Source organism: Plecotus auritus (assembly GCF_963455305.1).
Source record: "Plecotus auritus genome assembly, chromosome: 8".
Taxonomy (NCBI): Eukaryota; Metazoa; Chordata; class Mammalia; order Chiroptera; family Vespertilionidae; genus Plecotus; species Plecotus auritus.
In genome coordinates this window covers 63,541,532-63,563,410 of record NC_137782.1, presented here as the reverse complement: position 1 = coordinate 63,563,410, position 21,879 = coordinate 63,541,532, and the positions used below count along the sequence as shown (strand labels likewise).

The window sequence follows — 21,879 nt, the reverse complement described above, 5'->3', positions numbered from 1 at the left end:
GGAGAGGTAGACTGTTCTGGTGGCATGGTCAGGAAAAGCCTCTCCAGAAGGAGAGAGAGCTGAATGGTGAGAAGCTGACCATGCAGAGATCTGGGCAAAGAATGTCCATGAACATGCTTAATGTGTTTGAGGGACAGCAAAGAGGTGAGAAGATTACAGTGATGTGAGGGAGGGTGAGGGTAGGAGGTGCTTAGAAAGGCAGGCAGGAGCCAGCTATAAGGCTTTAAAGGCCATCATGTCATCATTCATTTGTTCTTTCATTCATTCAACACATTTATTGAGCACCTACTGTGTGCTAAGACACACTGAGACCCTGCCTTCACAGTCTAATGTGTAGAGATACACATAAGCAGGTAAAAAAAAATACAAAAACAAATACAGGGTAGGGCAAAAGTAGGTTTACAGTTGTTTGTATGGAAAATAATACCATAATTAATAAATAATACAGGAATAAACTTTCATTTACTTAAAACTATAAATCTACTTTTGCTCCACCTGTAAGAAGTATAAATACCGCCCTGACCGGTTTGACTCAGTGGATGGAGCGTCAGCCTGCGGACTCAAGGGTCCCAGGTTCGATTCCGGTCAAGGCCATGTACCTGGGTTTCGGGCACATCCTCAGTAGGGGGCGTGCAGGAGGCGGCTGATCGATGTCTCTCATCGATGTTTCTAACTTTCTATCCCTCTCTCTTCCTCTCTGTAAAAAGTCAATAAAATATATTAAAAAAAGAAGTATAAATACCAAATATGATAAATATTAGGAAGTGCGGTTTTCCAGTAGTTTAGTGCCCCTTTAAGGGTAGAGGAAGTTGAGACCTGCGTACAGAATGGGGCTTCTCCTGTTCTTCATGCAAGCAGATCCAAGAACCCAGGCAGCCAGGGACCTGACCGCCTTTCCTCCCCTGCTCTCCCTCCCCTCCCCTCTAAGATGGCTGATAAAGGCTGAGCCCGGAGGAAGGACTGACTAGTCTGAGAGTCCAGAACGGGTGGCTGGCTGGCAGGGGCACCGCAGCGCCCAGGTGACCTTGCAGTTGGAGGTGGGGGTAAATGGCTGCTGGGGAACGCTTCCTTCTCTGGGCCCCCGTATCCAGACCCAGAACTGTTTCTGTGTCCGGGATCGGGGTAGGGGGCAGAGAGGAGACTCAGAAGGAGTCTCGTGTATTGGGGGACCTCTGCGAACTCCCTATTAAGTCTTGGTATCCCTGTGGGTGATTTAACTGGCCCGAGTACAAGAGGCGGCGCCTGTGCAGGAGGGGCGGAGGGGAGGCTCCGGAGTGATTTCAAATTTCCCTCGTCTCCACCCCTCGCTCCCCCCGGCGCCGGAGGCCGGGCTCTAACTGGCTGCTGCGGGGGCGCCCCAGGGCGGGGGCGGGGCGAGCGCCGGGCCAGGGCTACAAGGGGACTCGGCACCGCCCCCAGTCCACCCTGACCCGCAGCCCCGCCCGGCCCGCGCGGCTTCCTCGCAGCTGCTGCCCCGGCCGCAGCCCGCGTGGAGCTCCGCGAGTCCCGGACCGACACCACCGGCCCACTGGCACGCCGACGAGCGAGAGGCCGCGCCCGGCCGGCAGCGCGGGGGTTAAGTGGCCCAAGTAAACGCAGCTCCGCGATCAGCTCCGGAGATTCGCTAGCCGAGTGCCCTGCACGGCCGCCCGCCGGCCTCCCGCCCGCCTGTCGGGACCTGTGGCTTGACCTCGGAGCCGCGTCCCAGTCGGGCTCTCGGCAGGTGAGCGCCCCGTGGTGCGGAGGGGGCTTGCCAGTCCCGAGGCGCCGGGGCTGGTGGGGGAGGGGGACACCCCAGCAGTGCCGGGTCTGCGAGGAGGAACCCTGTCCTGGGTATCTACCGGGACAGCGGCTCCCATCCGGCTGGAGACCAGGCATGCAAGGGGAGGAGAGGTCCCCTGGCCCTACTTGGGGGAAGCGCGCGAGAAGGGTAAAATATGGGTGGGTGGTGGAGGGCGGAGTATTTGTCTCCCAAGGATTCGAGTGGAAGGGCTACGCTTGCTGTACTCCAAGTCCCCGAGGAGAGAAGTTAATTCCAAGGGAGGAAGACCGGGCGGCCTTCCTGGGGTCTAGAGTCAAGTGGAGGAGGTGTCCCTATGGAGAAAAGGGTAGCTCAGTGGGAGGGGGTGTCCCTACCTAGCCTCGGCTCGTGAGGGATCCTCCTTGGAGAGGGGAAAGCGGAATCGAAGAGAGTTCTGCCCAAGGAGGTGGGCATCCGGCGTCCGTTCTTCTGAGTTCAGCTGAGAGAACTTGTTTTATTTCTCCTACGAGGGGTAGAAAAGAAGTGTTGTGTGTGGGTGCCGGCGAGCAGGTGGGCCGGGGTGTGCGCGCGCCTTCGTGGCCTTGCGCCAGAGGGGCGGCCTCCCGGGGTCCTCCCTAGGTGAACCATGGGGGGTGAGGCTCAGCGGGGCTGCAGGGATGCCGGGGTGGGGGGTGGGGGGTGGGGGGAAGGCTGCCCTCTCCCAGTGCACACCTGGCCGGGAGGAGCGGCCCGGGGGCGGCGCCTCCCTGCCTGGCCACTGCCTGCCCTGGGGGCTCACTTTCCATTTTTTTTTTTTTTTTTTATCTCTCTTCTGGAATGAGGCTGGTTCCACTTCCCAAACCTATAACCTGAGGCCTCAAGACTGCTATCTAGCACCACCTCCTAGAAGACAGGCTTCTTTACCAGGGTGACTGTTTGGCGAGGGAAGGTGGATGTTGAGTCCCACTTCACAGGTGAGAAAGTGGAAGACAGAGGGCGGACTTACAAGTTAGCAACAAGGAGCAGCTCTGGGGCCCAGCTTTTCCTGCTGGAGTTACTCACCTGTGGCAGGGAAAAGCAGCAGGAGTTTTGGGCCCAGCCCCAGGCCTGGGCTTCCAGCCTGCCTCCTTCCTTTACCCCTAGGCTGAGAGGTAGGCGGGGTCTTTGTGCTTCCACCTCCCCCCACCTGCTTTCCCATTCCCCCAAGCCCAAAGGTTCATGAATTAAACAGAATTAAAGACAGTATAAACCTTGAACTGCCTCCTGATTTCAGAATGCTGTGGTTTTTTGGCCAACTGGTGGCAATTGTTTTTGGGAAGCAAATCCCTGCTGGGGCTCTCACTTATAGTGCCCAGGAGGCTGACCTGCCCCTGCCCTCTAGGAGGCCTGCTTTGCTTCTTGAGTGGAGGCCATTGGACTCCCCAGGTGGAGACTTGATTATTTTCTGGAGTTGAGATGGTGGTACCATTTTGATAGGAATTGCATACAGTAATCCCTCAATAAAAGCTTGCCACTGTTGGCATCATTATCTAGCACATGGCTAAGCAGGCTGCCCTGTTTGGGGGGGGATGCATGAATCTTTGGCCAGTGTTTAAATCTGCCCCAATAAGTACATTGTTTTCTATGTCCATGTTATTACTTCTGTGAAATGGGAACTTGCAAAATAACCCCAGATTGTGTAAATGAAGCCAGTTTGAGTGATTTAACCTCTAACCCCCAAAGCTCCTGAGATATCTGATGGGTGGAGTAGTCCCTATCACATACCATATTAGGCTCGGGTGGAGACTCAATGAGATAGTGCTTGACAAAGCAGGTGGTGAATATTGACATCTGTATTAATTAACCAGTAGCTCCTCTTTTAAGGGTAACCATTAATAAGACTTGGGGATGAGGGGAGGCACCCCTACTGGCCCCTCCTTTCCTGTCTCCCTCCACCAAGGTATTATTCCTGTTAACTTATGAAAGCTTTTCCAAATCATCATCCTTGATTTGGGAGTTGGCAGGAAGGAGTGCCTTTGTTCCTTTTTGAAAGGAGCCATGGGTTTTTTTTTCTTTTAATGGGTTGGGGACATTTTAAACTGCCCATCTTCCTCCTCCCCCAGCTTGGGGCCTTGGATTCTTAATTTCAAGCTAAGGAAGGTCCTTTACCTTGCCCCTTTGGGGTGGAGAGGGCTGAGACAAAGGGGCCAGGTTGGGGCTGGCTGCATCCTGCTCCTTAAAGCCATAGGCATAATCTCCACCCCTTGCAAATGTTTGAAGGTGGGGGGGAAGCATCTGGGAGCTGCAGGAGTCTAAGGGGAGGAGCTAGGGAGAAGATGTTGGGGGAGGCTGCTTCCCTTTCTTCCCTTCCTCCAGCCACGTGGGGGGCCTATGACCCAGAAGTGCCTGTTGCCCCTTCTTATTGCAACCCCAGAGACCTGCTTCTGATGTTGGGTTTGGGCAAGTTCTTCTGGGAAAACTTACCTTGAGATTGAGTCCTTTATCTCAGACCAGCTCTCATGTCAGTTGCCACGCCTCCAGGCTCAGACCCCCTTTCCAATTTCATCTGAGATGGTCCTAGCTAAATCTGAAACTCCGGGTCCTACCCTCAAGTGTCCCCTCCCCAGAGCCCTTGGTAGGTACAGGACCTCAGTTCAGACATGCCCTTGTGTTGAGCAAGTTTTTTAAAAATCATGCACTTGGTTTTCAGTTTCTTGGTGGACCAGGGCTGGAGGAGTCCAGAATACCTCCTTTTCCTTGCAGACCACCATCTTTGTAAAGTGATGGATGGACTTGCCTCTCTTCTTGCGGGGGGGGGGGTGGGTGAAGGGGGGGTTTGATCCCACTGGACCCCGTTTGCAGCTGATGGGACTGAGGGCCTGGGATATCCAGTCACTTTCAAAATTTTGTGGTTCTTTTCAGAACGCTTTTACATCTGCCACTATCTCAGGACAGAGTTTGGGAGGGAAAATGCCTGGAAAATGGCAAAGGAAGCCTGCACACAGGGCTGCTGCATCCTGCTCTTTAAAACCATAGGCAAAAACCCCCTCCCTTTCTCGATTTTTGTTTCCATCTGTGTAATGGGTACAAGCACACACCTACCCAGTAGAGTGCCTAGGAGGACTAAATGGAATCCAGGGGCCTTTTAGCTTAGCAAGTTGTAGTTGCTCATTCACAATAAGTTGTGTGTGTGGAGGGGGAGGGGGGAGGAGGTTCTAAATATTGTAAAGATTCTGTTATTTGTTGGTTCATGTTATTTGTCCCAGACAATAGACTAAGGGGGTTTGGGGCTTTGAAATTAACTTTTGATTTATAGTCCTGTTTGCTTCATTTATAAACCAGTGACCTGAGCCTCAGTTGTTCCATCTGAAAAAATAGGGGAATTGTTGTCCAATCCCAGGGGATATTGAAGTTTAAATAAATTGAGTTTTTTTTTTTGTTTTTTTTTTTTTTTTTTTAAATATATTTTATTGATATTCTACAGAGAGGAAGGGAGAGGGATAGAGAGCTAGAAACATCGATGAGAGAGAAACATCGATCAGCTGCCTCCTGCACACCCCCCACTGGGGATGTGCCCGCAACCAAGGTACATGCCCTTGACCGGAATCGAACCCGGGACCCTCCAGTCCGCAGGCCGACGCTCTATCCACTGAGCCAAACCGGTTTTGGCTAAATAAATTGAGTTTTAATTGAGATTAAAAAACGCACATACTGAGGGTTCAATAAATGTTGCATGTTGTGTAGTAAAAACTCAAATATTGGTAAGTGATTATGATTCACTTCCTGAAAGAAATGCAGTCTCAGCATTCATGAGTTTTCCAGGTAATAAAGAATTTGGGGACTGTTTTGTGTAGAGAATTTGAATACTTCAAAAAATGATATTAACTGTATTTCATATAAATGAAAATCAAATTCACCTTCTGATGCTAAAAAGAACAGATCATCACCTGTGAGCTCAGTCCCAAGGTACCTCGTGCTTTGCTTTTGTTTTGGGGCCTCCGTTTCTCCTAAGCATGGAGAAAAGTGTAGTCAGGGCCAGGAGCCCTACCTAAGCGAAGGGACAAGAGCCCCAGGAAAGGACAGATGGGGAAGAAGGGTGAAGTCTTAGATTTAGAAGGCACTGCTGTCACCTTGGGCCTGATGGAAGGCAGTTTTGGGTAACAGTGGGAAGAGATTCCTTGGAATCTACAAAGCTTTGACCAGCTTGCCGGACCAAAGTACTTAAGTCACATCACCCACAGAGATTTCCATTCATTCAGTGTGGTCTATGGCCTCTGCCCTTGCAAACCCCTGCCTGTTCCCCACACCCCAACCACTCTGCTTTTTAGTTTTGCGACATAAGAATTAAACTTAAAATTTCCAGAAAATTGTCTTTTACAGCCTTTGAAATTTGTGGGAGAGCAGTAGCCATTGAAAAGATTATGAGCAGGAAATTAGAAATTGCATTTCCAAAAATGCCTGAGTGGATGGGTGGGAGATGAACAGTTGTCAGTGGGGAAAGGTTCTTAACCAGTAAATTTCCTTTTTGGGACAGGTTGATGCTGATCAGATGTGTGAAAGGAGGGGGTGAGGAGGGAGGAGGGAGAAAGGCCTAACATGGCCGGGGACCCTATTTTAAGGTTGAGGGAATAAATTTTCTTGGATCATCATCTTCCTTGTTTTTTTTCCTGCTCTCATTCTGTAATTCTTATTCAGATGTTGCGTCTCCTGGCCTGGTGGAATTTTCGGTGATCATTTGTTGATTTCAGAGAGGGAGAGTAAGAGAGAAATGGAAACAATGATGAGAGAGAATCATCTGTTGGCTGCTTTCTGCACTCCCCCTACTGGATGGAGCCCGCCACCCCCCAGGCATGTGCCCTGACCAGGAATGGAACCTTGACCTCCTGGTTCATAGGTCCATGCTCAACCACTGAGCCATACTGGCTGAGTGACCATTTGCCCTTACTGTTTTATTTTCTGGGTGATATCCTCAGCTACCAACCCTCTGTTTGAACTTTTGTTCTATGTTTTGAAGAGTTCTTGTTCTACAAATTCCATTTGTAATGGTATCTTCATCTTGTTTTTATCTCCCTGAGAAGATTAATTCTAGTGTTTAATGATCCCTTTAATATTTATTTCTGAATATAGTTGTGTGTGTGTGTGTGTGTGTGTGTTTTTTGTTTGTTTTGTTTTTTTTACTGTTCAAACTTTATCGTTGTATTTGAGAGCAACCAAAATTGTCTGGGACTTGAGTCCTGAAGGATTTATTTGTGAGACAATGCCTTGAACTTGTCTTTTGGTTTCCAAGATCTGAAGGAACTTCTTGGCCGTTGGGTCTGTCTTATTTCCCAGAGCAGAGGAATCTTCTGGTGCCCTGCCTAGGAGGCACAGGCCTGGCTGTAGGGGGAGGGTACTGCAGGGGGTTGGGGGGAAGGTCTCAGTCTGCCCTCAGAATCTTCCGCTGTTGCATGCTGGGTGGAGGACTGGTTGCCTCTAGAACAGGCTGGAGAAGGGGACATGGGGGGTACCTATTTCTTTTCCATTCTTCCCTGCAGCCCCATGTTAGGTTAATTGGGCCTCTGCCTAAGTGGCATTTGTTTCCAGTTGCATTTGCTTCCTGTTGCAAGTAAACATGCTTGGGCCACCACTGGGGCTGGTTCCCAGGCATTCACTGGACTCCGGCTCCTGGAGTAGGGATAATGCCTCTTGGCCAGTTTTTCAAGCAGCCAGCTCAGTGCTGGGCCCCTGGCACCTGGCTCCTTGGCTATGATCTGTAACTTGGCTAAAGCAGCAAAAGCAGGCATTGCTCTGAGTGCCATGTAGCTGCAGCAATGGAACCCACAGGAGACATTGAGTGTGTGGAAGGAAACCAGCTCACCTGGGATGCGGTGAGAAATGGAGTGTTAACTAGGCTGGATGCCTGAACAGGCTGGTGCTGTTGACAGATTTTCAGAGTTGTTCTGGGTTTTCTTGGGTTACTTGGGAGGCAGTGTGCAACTGGATAGTAGGATTTTGGAAAATTCTGAGCAAATGTGTAGAATCTTCTTTTGAGCTCTTGGCAAAAGGGTGTCTGTAGTGTAAGAATAGTGAAGATTTTGGGGTGAACCAACCTTGTTATTATCATAACTGTCTCCTAGCTTTCTTTTCCCTCCATCCGTGGGCAAACTACGGCCCGCGGGCCGGATCCGGCCTGTTCGGCTGTTCTATCCGGCCCGCGGAGCCGAAAGAGCGGAGGGTTCTCTTGTTCTCCCCTCCGCTCCTTTACTTTGAATTTATATTAGTTCACACAAATACTCCATCCATGCTTTTGTTCCGGCCCTCCGGTCCAGTTTAAGAACCCATTGTGGCCCTCGAGTCAAAAAGTTTGCCCACCCCTGCCCTACACTCTCTCTGAACCCACTGGCAGCTGCATGAAGACTGGCTATCTTGCCTTCATCTGCCTTTGATTCTCAGTGCTGAGCATGGTTCCTGAAGCTTAGCAGGAACCTCCTATCTGATGAATGGGTAAGAGTGGCCTTTCCCAGTGTCTTGAACTGTCCTAGGATGTTATGTGTTGAGCTATAAGCACAGTTATTTTAAATATTAACATATTATTGCTCTAATATTAAATACTCACCATTACATAAGGCCACACAGCTAGCGAGGAGTGGAATCTTGATTGAAATACTGTTAAATTTCTTTGAGACCCTAGTCTCCACTGGGCTTGGAGCCACAGAACTGGTAGGATGCACAGATGTGTTGGGTTAAGATGCTTTGTCTGCAGGCCTGCTACATTGCACCACTGCTGAGATGGGTAGACCTGAAACCTGTTACCCTATCATCAGGTAACTTTTTGGTTTTTAAAAAAATATTTTAAGCCTTAGTCAGTTTGGCTCAGTGGATAGAGCATCAGCCTGTGGACTAAAGGGTCTTCACTATTCTTACACTACAGATACCATTCCGGTCAAGGGCACATGCCCAGGTTGTCGGCTTGATTCCCAGTAGGGGGTTGTGCAGGAGGCAGCCAACCATTGATCTCTCTCATCATTGATGTTTCTATCTCTCTCCCTCTCCCCTTCCTCTCTGAAATAAATAAAAATATATTTTAAATTTTAAAAATTGATTTTTAGAGAGAGGAAGGGAGAGGGAGAGAAACATCCATGCAAGAGCAAAGCATCAATTGGCTACCTCCAGCACACCCTTTACTCAGGATCCAGCCTGCAACCCCAGCACGTGCCCTAACCAGGAATAGAACAGTGACCTGGTTCCTAGGTCGATGTTCAGCCACCAAGCTAAACTGGCAGGGCCAGTTACCTCATTCTTTTGTGTTTTTTAAAAAAATATATTTTTATTGATTTCTGAGAAAAAGGGAGAGGGAGAGAGAGAAACATCAATGATGAGAATCATCGATCAGCTGCCTCCTGCACGCCTCTTACTGATGATCGAGCCTGCAACCCGGGCATTGTGCCCTTGGTCGGAATCGAACCTGGGACCCTTCAGTCCGCAGGCCAGACACTCTATCCACTGAGCCAAACCGGCTAAGGCGGGATCAATTCTTTTGATAATTCTGATAAATATTCCAAGGCCTGGTGTTTACTGTACAAAGACCTAGAGGCACTGAGCAATTCTCAAATGCCTTCTGAGTCATCAGGGATGAAGGGATACTTTGCTTTGTGTGAGGCATAGCTGGGAAGTCTGGCAAGATGGCATAGAGAATTCGTTATTTCCATGTCTCAGGATTTTGTCACCTACGTTGGGATACTTGGCACCAATTACCTAGGGCAGTGGTCGGCAAACTCATTAGTCTACAGAGCCAAATATCAACAGTACAACGATTGAAATTTCTTTTGAGAGCCAAATTTTTTTAAACTTCAACTTCTAACGCCACTTCAAAATAGACTCACCCAGGCCGTGGTATTTTGTGGAAGAGCCACACTCAAGGGGCCAAAGAGCCGCATGTTGCTCGCGAGCCACAGTTTGCCGATCACGGACCTAGGGAATTAATTAGGCAGGGTCACTTCATTTTACAGATGATAACACTGGGGTTTGAGAAAAACATTGGAGGCTTTTGCTGTCCTGCGAATCTGTTCTCTTCTGGAATTTAGGGGTTGTTTCTTTATCAGGCAAAGGCAATGAACTGGGACCTTGTGCTCTGCTTCCTGGACCCCTTGCCTTGGTACTTAGCCTCCCCCTGCCTGGTGCCTCCCTGTTTTCTACGCACCTGGGTGGTGTTCTTCCCTGGGCTTAACTTTATAACTATATTTGCCACATTGTTTTAAAGATGTTTTCAAGTTCTGTCCCTTGGATTAGGCCTAAATCTCCATTTTGTTGCTATGTGAGCCTGGACAGGGAGTCTGCTGATCTGCTTCCTCTGAGATTCAGTTTACTCATCTGTAAAGTGGGACAATCAGAAGTAGCTTGTTTTTTGGTGAGGTACATAATGAGTGGTCAATCTCAGCTCTTCTTTTGGAATCTTGGACAGTGGGAACAGCTAAAAAAAACCTGAGCCCTTCAAGGGGAGATTCAGAAGGCTAGATTCCCCTCCTGGAGGTTTTAAAATAGGGGAGGTGGGAATATCTTCCAACCTCTCCCTTTTTATTTCAGAGTCTCACTTCCTAGAAATACCCTCCAGCCTCCCTTTCTGCATTGTGAGTTTAATTAATGCAATTAACATTTACAAGGTGCTGCTGCCAGCCTGCAGGAAATGAATGACATCACTTCTCAGCTTTATAGAAAGTGTGCGGGGAGTTCCTGGGCCTCCTCCCAGGGTCTAATTGGGGGTGCCACTCATCCTTATGTCTGCCACATCTCATTTGGACACATCTGACCTGGTTCAGTTTGAACACAAGCACCGTTCACTAATGAGGCAGGGCCTTGCAGGAAGAACCTTGAGGGTGAGCCCACCTCGCACGGCTGCACACCCCTCAATCACATGCTGGACCCCAGCCTCTGGGAAAGGGTCAGAGTTCACCCTGCCTCAGGAGGTTAGATCACCACCTCCTGTCAAGCTAAACACTCAGTTGGTCTATCATGCCCCTCAGCCAAAAAAACTATAGCCCCTGGGATGGAGGATGCATTGTTAGAACTTTGTAATATATTCTCCACGGCCTTGTTTTCTGTACAGCACTTACAGGCACGTGCCCTGGGCTGCCTGGGCATGAGTCTTGGTGCTGCCACTTTGTTGAGTGACTTAATTATCTGAGCCTGTTGAGAGCAGATTGATAACAGGACCTGCCTCAGGATGGGGTACAGGATAAGAGATGTTTGTACTGCCTTTAGCTCAAGTAGGAACTGGGGAACTGTTACTACAACAGTGGAATGACGAGGTGCAGTTCGAAAGCTGGTATGCCAGCCATTCTGGAAAAATCTCATAGGAAGGTGCCACCTCTTTCAAGGAGGTAACCCAGCCAATTTTTCCTCTAGCCCTGGAACGATCACACTAGATAAAACAGTTGGCTTGTGTTGGGGGAACACATTATCCGGAAAAATGCCAATCTTGAATCACCAGAAGCCCAAACTGAGATACATGGGATGAGGTGAGGGAGGTGTGTATCTGTCCTTTCCCACCAGTCCCTGGTGCTAATTTATTCCTGTTGCCAAGGGCATGTATTTTCTTATTTAACTTCCCTGTACTATTGCACTTCAAGGCACATTGATCAAATATGTCTTATGTTACTCAACCTATCTGTCTCAGTTTGTTCATCTATACAATAGGGATAACAGTATTTACCACATTTAAGGATTAAATGAATTAATACAGGTGAAGCACAGAAGAATGCCTGGCATCTAGTAAACACTGAAAAAGTTAGTCTATTATCAGGTGAGAGGGTTTGTATATTTACTTGAGGAGCAAAGGCCTGTGGGAGAAACCTTCCTGGCTTTTGAGATGTAGTTTCTTAAATCTGAGTAATAAGGAGGTGATAGGGAGATGGAAGGACTTCAGCAGCAGTACACACCTGGAGGCTGGCTTTATCTGTCCCTGTAGAAAGTGGACAGGGAAAGAGGAAATGGGCTGGGTGCAGGTTGTGGCAGAAAGGCAGCCCAGGGTAGTTAATGTTATCGCAACCCTCTGATGAAAACTACAGAGAGCGAATATTTTAGGAAATCACATTGAATTATGCAACTGGAAAGAGTATTTTTACCTGCCCAGCTCACTCCGGGGCACCCAAGTAGCTGGTTGGTTTTCTTCCCTGAATCTTCCTCCAGGTCCCATGGATCTGGTTCTAGGGGCAGATGTTTCCTGAATGTTGAGATCTGGCTATGGGAAGGTGCTCTGCTCACAAGTCCCTCAGGCAGGCCTGCAGCACAAATTGGCAGTGCTGAGCCCTGGGGGGAAGCCTGAGGTGGTTAATCATTGCTGGCTCTGGGCAGCAGGCTCACCTGGGCCTGTCTAGTTAACTGACCCCGTTAGGAGCTGTCTGAGGGAACTCTGGGTCCCCCAGATGAGAGGGAAGTCATGCACTTTGATTCAGCATATGATCTGCTACCAGCTCCTGATTAGAAACCATGTCTACCCCTCCACAGGGCTCCTGGTGTCTTAAACTCAATGGCCCAGCCTCCCACCTTTTGCCAGGTTACTTAGTTCACTGGTTTGGCCTGGAGTGAAATGCAGGGAATTATTACTTTGAACCACACTCCAGCAGTTTTCCTGGGATTCTGCCTGTTTGATCTCACTGGAACTGGCCATAGGTCAGGTAGCCTGTTCTAATTCCAGGTCAGGGCTTGGTAGTGAGAAGCAGCCTATTGGCTGGGTCAGGCATTCCTTTTCACTGGGGCTGGTGAGATTCCTTAACATGTGTTGAAGAACTGTGAACCTGCACAGCCTAGAACCAACGGGTGTGTGTGTGTAAATATTACATTGTACTCTATCAGTATATATATTTAACCAGAACAGTATCTTTTTTTTAATCCTCACCTGAGGATTTTTTATATAGCTATTTAGAGAGAGTGGAAGGACATTTTTTTTTCCATTGATTTTTTTTTTTTTTTTTAGAAAGTGGAAGGGAGGGGTGGGGAAGAGACAGAAAGAGACATATAGATTGGTTGCCTCCCGCACGTGCCCCAACCAGGGCTGGGGATTGAGCCTGCAACCTAGGTATGTGCCCTTGACTGGAATCGAACCTGGGACCCTTCAGTCCGTGGGCCCACTCTCTATCCACTTAGCCATACCGGCTATGGCCAGAACCTTGCCCCGTAAACTTGCATATTAATCATCCATGGATCTTGTGAAAATGTCTGTCCTGATTTAGTAGGTCTGGGATGGTGCCCGAGATTCTTCAGTTCTAACTAGCTCCAGGTGATGCGAAGGGCACTGGTCCTTGGGCCATGTGGAGAATAGCAGAGGTCTAGTTGCCCTACACCCATGCCTGGGGAATGGACAGTTGCAGAGGATGGAATCTGGGACCCTCCCCTCCCTGTGACATTGGGAATCCGCCTGGGGGCGCTATAGGCCCCTCAGACTGAGCCCCACAGCGCCCCCTGGTGGGCACGACACCAGCGTCACCACTGCAGCCCTATATACTGGATGCTTCTAGAAGGAACCCCGGGATGCTAGTGTGAGTCATCTGGCATTTCGTGTCATCTGGCTTCCTGTGTAATCTGTCACTACATGGTAAGTCCCTGAGACAGGGCTCAGGGGCTGAGACAGGGCTCCGGGTCCGTAGTGTCTGTAGGCAGCCATTTGTTAGGGAAGCTTTCCCAGGCCTGGTTCCACGTCATGAAGGTGTACCACATCATGAAGGTGTGCTACCAAATACTTCTGGAAATGTTTTGGGGAAACTAAGAAATGGGAGTCTACCTCTGGCCAGATAGCTCAGTTGGTTAGAAGTCCGTCCCAATAAGCCAAGGTTGTGGGTTTGAATCCTGGTCAGGGCACATAGAAGATTCAACCAATGAATGCATAAATAACTGGAACAACAAATGGATGTTTCTATTTCTCTCTCAAAAAAATCAATAAAGTAAAATAAATTAAAAATATTTTAAGCAAAAAAAAAAAAAGAAAAACATATCAGTCTGAGGACCTCGCCCTGTACTTAGGTTCTAATTTTGCATTGGCCCCACTTCTTAGATGGGATTTTTGACTTAACAGTAGTAAGGTCTGTGTGTCAGTTTTCCTCTTCTATAAAATGGGCCCACAATGACATTAGGAGGAATAAAGGAAAGGTACAGGTTCTTGCTGCCAACATATGTTACAGGTGGTGGGCCAGGTCGAAGGTCACATAGCCCTTGAACCCTTTTGTGAAGACCTGGCCTGAGCTGGTCTTAGCTGAGGAAGTGATGGTGCATTTACCAGGAGGAGCAGCAGTAGGAAGACAGGCCCAGAGTGGGGTAAGGCTGGAGCAGATTGGGGGCATGCCTCCTGTTAACTGTTCCAGTCCTTTGCCTGTGCTTCCTCTTATCCCTTCCCTTCTTGGGAACTTGGGACTCAGCCTCAGCTGGTGAGGGTGGAGAGGAGAGAGCGACAGGCAAGCAGACCAATGGGTCCCTGAGGTTGGGGTGGGGCGGGGCTTGTGCTGCCATGGAGAAAAGAGAAGCTGTTCTGTGGGGGAGGAGGGGGGCGGTGGGAAGAGGACCTGGAGATTGAGGGAAAGGGAGAGAGCAAACAAAGGGGTCAGGAGGGAAAATAATGCACTGGCTTCCTGAGGCCCCACAGAAGCTGGGCAGGGAGAAGGGGCCAGGGGCAGAGGGGACCAAGGCCAGCGGCAGTCAAGGCTGAGGCAGGCGGTTACTAAATGGCATTGTTTGAAGTGGCCAGCTAATTGCACAGAGCAGCCTGAGCCTCAGACCAAGGCCCAGCCTCCTGGGTGCTGGCGTCTGAACCTTCGGGCAGCCTGGTCACATGGAACCAAGTCCTGAGCCTCCGAGTTTGGTGAGGGGGGCAGGCTATGGGGGCAGTCTGGGTGGGGTCCTTGGGAAAGGAGTATCACCCTGAGCTATGTCCTAGGGTTTCTCTTGGCCTGAGGGCATAGAACCATAGGTGGGAAGTTTGGGGGTATGCTGCCCCCTCGAGCCCTTGCTTCACTGCTACCCTATCCATTCTGACCCTCTCACAGGAAACAATGAAGGGAGACACCAGGCCACTCAGCAGAGAGGAGGATGCCAGCGGGAGGGAAGACTCCATCATCACCAATGGGGACTGCAGCAACCAGTCTTCTGACTCGAAGGATGCGCTGTCACCCCCGATCTTGGAGGCCATCAGCACCCCGGAGATCAGAGGTGGCCGGGCCTGTGGGGAGGTGGGGTGGCACAGACACTGGACTGCAGCTGGGACATGAGCCTCCCTTTGAGCAGGCTGCAGGCAGATTGTGGGGAGAGGGTCTGGTCCCCGACTACCTCCCAGGGAAGGGAAGAGGAGGATATAGGCAGAGCCAAGTCCGTTTGTCATCCCTGCCACAGCCCTTGGCCTCCTTCCTCTCCTCACCTCAGTGGAGACTTTGAGGAGGTGACGATCCCTGTTTTTTTTCCCAGTCACAGTGGGGGTGGTTGCAGCATAGCCTAGGGTCTTTGGCTCTTCTGGGACCCTGTTCCGTGGCATCTGGGACTGACTGGGAAGAAAATCACTCAGGCTGGAGGGGCTGAGGCTTCTTTCCACCTTTCCCTTGCCTCGGCAGTTGCCCAGGTCAGATGACCTGGGATCCACCTCACTGAGCTTTTCTAACCCAGATGGTTAAAAAAATCCTGTATTGCCTCGTCCTATTATTGACAGCTCCTCACATTGTACTGTCTGATAGAACTTTGCAAGGGTGAAAGTATTCTATTTCTGTATTATTCACTACAATAGCCAGTAGCCACATATAAGCACTTACAATGTGGCTGATGTGGGAGGCACTGGACTGTTCATTTAAGTGTAGTTAGTGCCATTGAATTGGGCAGCACAGTTCTGGAAGGAATTTGATGCCTTCTCTCATGAGAACCTCTAGTTTTGTTTTGGATCTTATAATGTGCCTGGCCCTGTACACTGTTGCTTTATGAATACATTGAGGTGACTACAGGTCCTGAGTGGATAGGAGTTAACCCTTGAGGATGCCAGCAGCTTGAGTGAGATCCCATCAGCCCAAAGAGGAAGCTACAGAAGGCTGCCATTAGCAAAGGAAGGCATGGCTACTGACCAGCCCCGTGCTGCCCCTTCCACAAAACAGACTGCGTTTCTCTTTCCTCCACAGGCCGCAGATCAAGCTCACGATTGTCCAAGAGAGAGGTCTCCAGCCTGCTAAGTTATACTCAGGTATGGGCTCTACTCTGCCTCTTTCAGGATTCAGGGAATTCCCTTTAGCTTTCATTAAGTGGGGTACACAAGGCCCACCCAAATGGGTGCTCCACAAATCTTTGTTGAATGATAAGTCTGAGGACTGCTAGGCACACAGTACTTTGAACAACCTCACACTTAGAATGGCATGTGCTGCCGTTGTATGCCAAGTTTTTTAAAAAAATCATAAACATTTATTTTACTAAATTATGAAGTTTTTTACTAGCTGCTTCCTGCATAATTTTTGAAATCACTTTTTTCTCAACCTGAATAATCAGTTACTTAAATCAATAAATTCCTAATGAAGCAAATTGTCCTTTTATTCCTAGAATGAGCTCAACTTCAACTTGGGCACATTATGTTTTGAATTTGATTTATGTTTTAGCACCTATTCATGAGTTAGATGTATGATTTTATTTCTCATAATATATCTGTGTCTGGTTTTGATGCACATTGGAAATAACTTACCTGGCTTGTTCTAGGGAATTTTTTCGCAGTCATTGCAATATCAGAGCTCCTACTTGATCATTTTTTTCCCCAAGTTAGTTTTCCTGACATTATGTATGCCTTCTGTCTTGTTAATTCCCTTAGAGTTTTGTCAACTTGGTTAACTTTTTTCAAAGAACCAGTGTCGGGCATAAGGGATAACGTCATGATAAAAGTGCATAAATGAAAGCTCGCCCTTTATTACAGCTTCTATTCTGGTGGGCACCCAGCTGCTGGGGACAGTGTGCTGGATGAGAGGCTCAGGGCAGTTGTTTTGGTCGATAGTTACCAGTAATAGTAATGAAGTCTCCTGCCTGGGCAATTTCTCAGTGTTGGCCTTGGGTGAAATGTGCTATAACCCTGTTGTTTTATAAGGGAAGTACTGTTGCTCCAATTTTATTTTATCCTCACCTGAAGGTATGTTTTTACTGGTGAGAGAGAGAGAGAGAGAGAAACATCAATGTATGAAAGAAACATTGATCAGTTGCCTCCCCATACACATCCCCACTGAGGATGTACCCTGACTGGGAATTGAACCAACAACCTTTTACTGTAGGGGACAACGCTCCAACCAACTGAGCCACACCACCCAGGGCTGTTGTGCCAATTTTAAAGATGAGAATGGACATTGAAGGCCACACAGTTGAGACTGGGGTCAGGTCTCCCTGCTAGGGATAGCCAAATTAGTCTAAGGCGTAGACAAAGAAGTCTTCATGATGTATATTGCCGTCACACAATTTCTTTGGCTTTCTGATTCCACTGGGGTTTTATCTTTCATGACTTGAATTCATGATCCTATGGTTTAAGCTATTGTAAAATTTGTTTGGAACCAAATTAGGTAGTTGAAAATATTTTTAGGTCTCTTGGACCAACATTAAGATTGCTTGTTTTTAATATGATTGACTATTCATTTTTAAGCTATTTTGGTTTTATAACCTGTTCATGATATCCTGAAGCACATGTTTCATTTATAAAGGATCTGACGGGTGATGGAGATGGCGATGAGGAAGATGGAGATGGCTCTGACACTCCAATAATGCCGAAACTCTTCCGGGAAACCAGGACTCGGTCTGAAAGCCCAGCTGTAAGTCCCCACCCCTGAGCCAAGGCACCATCTCAAACCACTCATAGGCCTGTAGTAAAAAAAACATGTTTTGGATCTCCTAGGACAGTGGTCGGCAAACTCCGGCTCGCGAGCCACATGTGGCTAGCGAGCCATGGTTTGCCGCTCTGTTGACTAATGAGTTTGCCGACCACTGCCTTAGGGAACACTTAAAAAACATTTTAATAATGTACTAATGTCTTTAACCTGAAGTCAAAACTTCTGGGTAAGGGTAATGCCTTACGCAGTGGTCGGCAAACTCATTAGTCAACAGAGCGGCAAACCGTGGCTCGTGAGCCGCAGTTTGCCGACCACTGTCCTAGGGGGATTTGAAGAGAAGTAAACAGTTTTGAAAGTAGAAAAATGATAGCAAGGCTTATGAAATATCATTGTTTTCTTTCACATGGTAGTTTTTAAACTCTTAAAACCCTCTTGGATGTGCCCAAGGGTGATAGAGTTGGCTCAGTGCCAGTTACCTATGAGAGTCACTTCTGTGGGTGGATTCTGTGAATGGAAGATACTTATTGCTCTCGGGCAACCCAGTATGTTAGAGAGCCAGCTAACCCTTGGTGACCATTGCAGGTGCAGTTTATAATCACACTGTGCTCTAGGATATGATGTGAATCATCCCCCTTTGTACGGACGAGAGAAGATTCTGGTAACTTACCAATGGTTCAACATTAACTCTTCTGTAGGATTCCAAGACAGGTCTGCAACCCCCAAGTTCATGCCACTTCGAGAAAGAAGCCCAAGGCTTTCCATCCATCTTGAGGATCCAGTACCTTCCTGAAGAATGCAATTATTATTCTAATGCTTTTTGGGGAAAAACATGTTTCGTTGATAGTAAACTTGGATTTTATTTTTCAATCCAATTTACAGGTGCCAGTTTCAGCTGTGACAGGCAGTGAGGTCTGCTGTGGATTGTCTGTCAGCCCTGCTGGCTATCCTAACCCCTTATCGCATGAGCTGGGGAGTGTCTGGGTGGGAAGTTGGCAGTCTAGAGTCTTCTCTACCCCCACTTACATACCTCATGCACTTCTGTTGACCTGAAACTGCCTCTTAAGCCCAGTCCTCTGGGCCCCCTGCGCGACACCACATGCCTACAGTCACCAAAGGCCTCGTGCTTATCCTCTCTTGCTTCTAGGTCCGTACCCGAAATAACATCAGTGCCTCTGGCCGGGAGAGGCACAGGCTCTCCCTCCGTTCCACCCGAGGCCGGCAGGGCCGCAATCACATGGACGAGTCCCCAGTGGAGTTCTCAACTACCAGGGTTGGTTCCCGGATGCTCAGACCCCTGTCCCCACCTCTGATTGGAAGATCACCATGAAAGTACCCAGTGTATAACCCTAACTGGCTTCTGTTCTTCACACTCCTCTGCTTTTCAGGGTCTTACCTTTCCTTTCTCTCCTGGGTGCTGGGTAAGCTTCTCTTAAGCCTGATGACCTCTCTGGCCTGATCCTGGATGGAACTGTGGTGGGAATGCAAGAATTACCTGATGACTGGGTTCTTGCCCCTCCTTGGAAACGAGCTAAAAGCCACTGACTTCCAAAACTCTTGTCTCCCTTGTATCTTCACTGACTGTCTTGAGAACACCCGCAGGGGTTACAGCAACTCTCCGCTCCTGTTGCAAGTTTGGGCACACAGTGTAAGCACTTAGGAAGTCAGTGGTCCTCTCTGAGCGTGGCTCTGAGCCTCTATGTGAGCATCACTCATTCTATGCCTCTGTCCTCAACTGTCTGTTTTGATGGGAGTGGCTTTGCTTTCTCCCACCACTTAAGGGATACTTGGTCACGGAAAACCATTCTTATTGGTCTCTGTACTCTTTAACTTACATCTTTGTCTTCATTTTCTCTGCTTGCCTGGGAAGCAATCGGGGTGCCGCTTATCTCTGGTCATCCACCTGGTTTGCTGTGGCCCAAGCTGTGTGTCTTTCTGTCCACAGTCCCTGAGGCGGCGCACAGCATCGTTGGCAGGCACACCGTGGCCGTCCCCTGAGAGCCCCTACCCCACCATCGACCTCACAGATGACAGTGTGATGCCCCAGAGCAGTAGTACCCCTTACACCCGCCTGGCTCAGGACAGTCAACAGGAGAACTTGGACTCCCCACAGATGTATACAGAGGGCAGAGATACAGACGGCACTGAGTATCAGGTACCACCAGGAAGGGGTGAATTTAGGAGAGAAAAGCATACTGTTACTGGAGGGGACTATTCCTACAATTTTGGGTCACTTTTGGCATAATATTTGAATTGATTCAAGTACATTTCCCACATGTAACATGATCCTTTACCCTACTTATCTCCCAGATATCTCCAGCACATGATTCCTGATTTTCTGAACATTACATATTTACAGCTAGAAATATATATACTTTGTATACATAGTGCATGATTCTATTCATCATTGTATAGTATACATACAAGTGTTAATTGGCTTTTTTCACATATTAGGAAAATGTTGTCTTTCATGTCTATAATCAACGAACTGAACTTGTTTTCACTCAAGCACTGCAGTATAGTTAGTACATATCTATGTACACATATCGTGTGGAAATCCTTTTTTCACCGTACATTACTTCAGAGTAGATTATACCATATATTTTAATAAGTTGCTTATTTTTATGGGCACCTCACATTTTATGGCAAGCTATGTGTAAATGGCCAATTTTTTATTTATTTTTTGTATTTTATTGGCTTTGTGCTACCCCATCTGATGGCCTGTGGTGGAATATTCAGCTGATTGTCATTAGTTTACTCTGATTTATTTCCTGTTAGTTTTCAGTCAACATTCTTGCATGCCTAAATGCTAGGTTCAATGTTACAGATCTAATATAATAAACCCCACATTCCTGTCAAACAACCAATCCTGCCCATCCATTGCCCCTTATATTTTTAAATTTCTTTATTTTAATCTTATTTTTTAAAGATTATTTTAAATTTTAGATTGAGAGAGAGAAGGAAAGATATTGATTTTTTTTTTTTTTTTTTTTTTTTAATTTTAAGAAACTGGTTTCTTCCACTTGTTTATGTATTCATTGGTTGTTTCTTATATGTGCCCTGGGTGGAAATTTGACCAGGAGAATGCTCTAACCCAGTGGTCGGCAAACTCAAACCACGGCTCGCGAGCCGTGGTTTGCCGACCACTGCTCTAACCAATTGAGCTACCTGGAAAGGGCCCACTGCCTCTTGTTTTAAGCCATTCTCACTCATACTTTTCCTACCATGAAGTGGTGGAGGTGGGTAGATAATGTCCTAAGGCGTTCTGGCAGGCACTCCAAGGAAGCCCTGGGGGCTCCCTCAGGCAGTTGCTTGCCATTGGGGTCAGTGGGGCTGCAGGAGTTTCTCTTGGCCCAGGTAGTCTGTCTCATTAGGATTCCTTCATATGGTTTATCTTGCAGGATGGGAAGGAGTTTGGAATAGGGGACCTTGTGTGGGGAAAGATCAAGGGCTTCTCCTGGTGGCCTGCCATGGTAGTGTCTTGGAAAGTCACCTCCAAGCGCCAAGCCATGTCCGGCATGCGGTGGGTCCAGTGGTTTGGCGATGGCAAGTTCTCTGAGGTGAGTCCAGGGAAGGGCAGACTGTCATGGGCCTGTAGACCCACCGCGTCTCTGTCCTTTCTTTTTGCAATTGCCTTTTGAGATAAGGGCCTCTGCCTTGCTATTTCCAGATGGATGAGACTATGTTTGACTCTGTATCCAGAAGTAATAACAAATCTTCCTTGTAAAATGGCTTAAAGAGACACACACAGGGTCTTTTTTTTTTTTAATTAAGGTATTGTATGTGTACATATCTTACCATTGCCCCCACCCCCACCCCACTCCCATACATGCCCTTACCCCCCAATGTTTTGCGTCCGTTGGTTATTCTTATATGCATGCATATAAGTCCTTCGGTTGATCTCTTATTTCCCCCACCTCTCCCTAACCTTCCCGCTGTAATTTGACAGTCTGTTTGATGCTTTACTGCCTCTGTATCTATCTTTTTGTTCATCAGTTTATAATGTTTTTTATTATCTACAAATGAGTGAGATCATGGACACACACAGGGTCTTGTGGGCCAGAGCTCAGGCGACAAATGGATGGGAAGTCCTCTGGGTCCATGGCCACTTGGTCTCTGTTGTTGTTTTTTCCCCACCTCTGGGGCAGAAACAGGAAGGGTGAACCTAATTTAGCCCTGCAGAGGTGGCAGATAGGCGCCTCTAAGTAGCTTGGAGATGGTCTGGAGTTGCCTGGTGATGGTAATCAACTTTGCAGAGTTGGTTATTTCAGGGTTTTGCAATTATTGGGGTTAGTCATTTTAAGTCCATCTTTCTTGAGAGTCTGGCCCATAAGAGTGGTGTTAGAGACAAATGAATTAGGCTGTTGTGAT

The 21,879-nt window shown here is 48.1% G+C and overlaps 1 protein-coding gene across 1 annotated transcript in view; it reads left to right on the top strand.

Annotated features, from left to right (window-relative positions):
• The first annotated feature begins 1,716 nt into the window (after nucleotides 1–1,716).
• The window catches only part of DNMT3B (DNA methyltransferase 3 beta), a 38,140-nt gene continuing 17,977 nt past the window's right edge, over nucleotides 1,717–21,879 (top strand). The window contains exons 1-6 of the mRNA XM_080684531.1: nucleotides 1,717–1,723; nucleotides 14,731–14,893; nucleotides 15,841–15,902; nucleotides 17,386–17,493; nucleotides 19,454–19,663; nucleotides 20,910–21,068. Of these exons, the coding sequence (XP_080540657.1) occupies nucleotides 14,737–14,893; nucleotides 15,841–15,902; nucleotides 17,386–17,493; nucleotides 19,454–19,663; nucleotides 20,910–21,068 (696 nt within the window). The 5' untranslated portion in view covers nucleotides 1,717–1,723; nucleotides 14,731–14,736. The remainder of the gene's footprint in view (nucleotides 1,724–14,730; nucleotides 14,894–15,840; nucleotides 15,903–17,385; nucleotides 17,494–19,453; nucleotides 19,664–20,909; nucleotides 21,069–21,879) is intronic.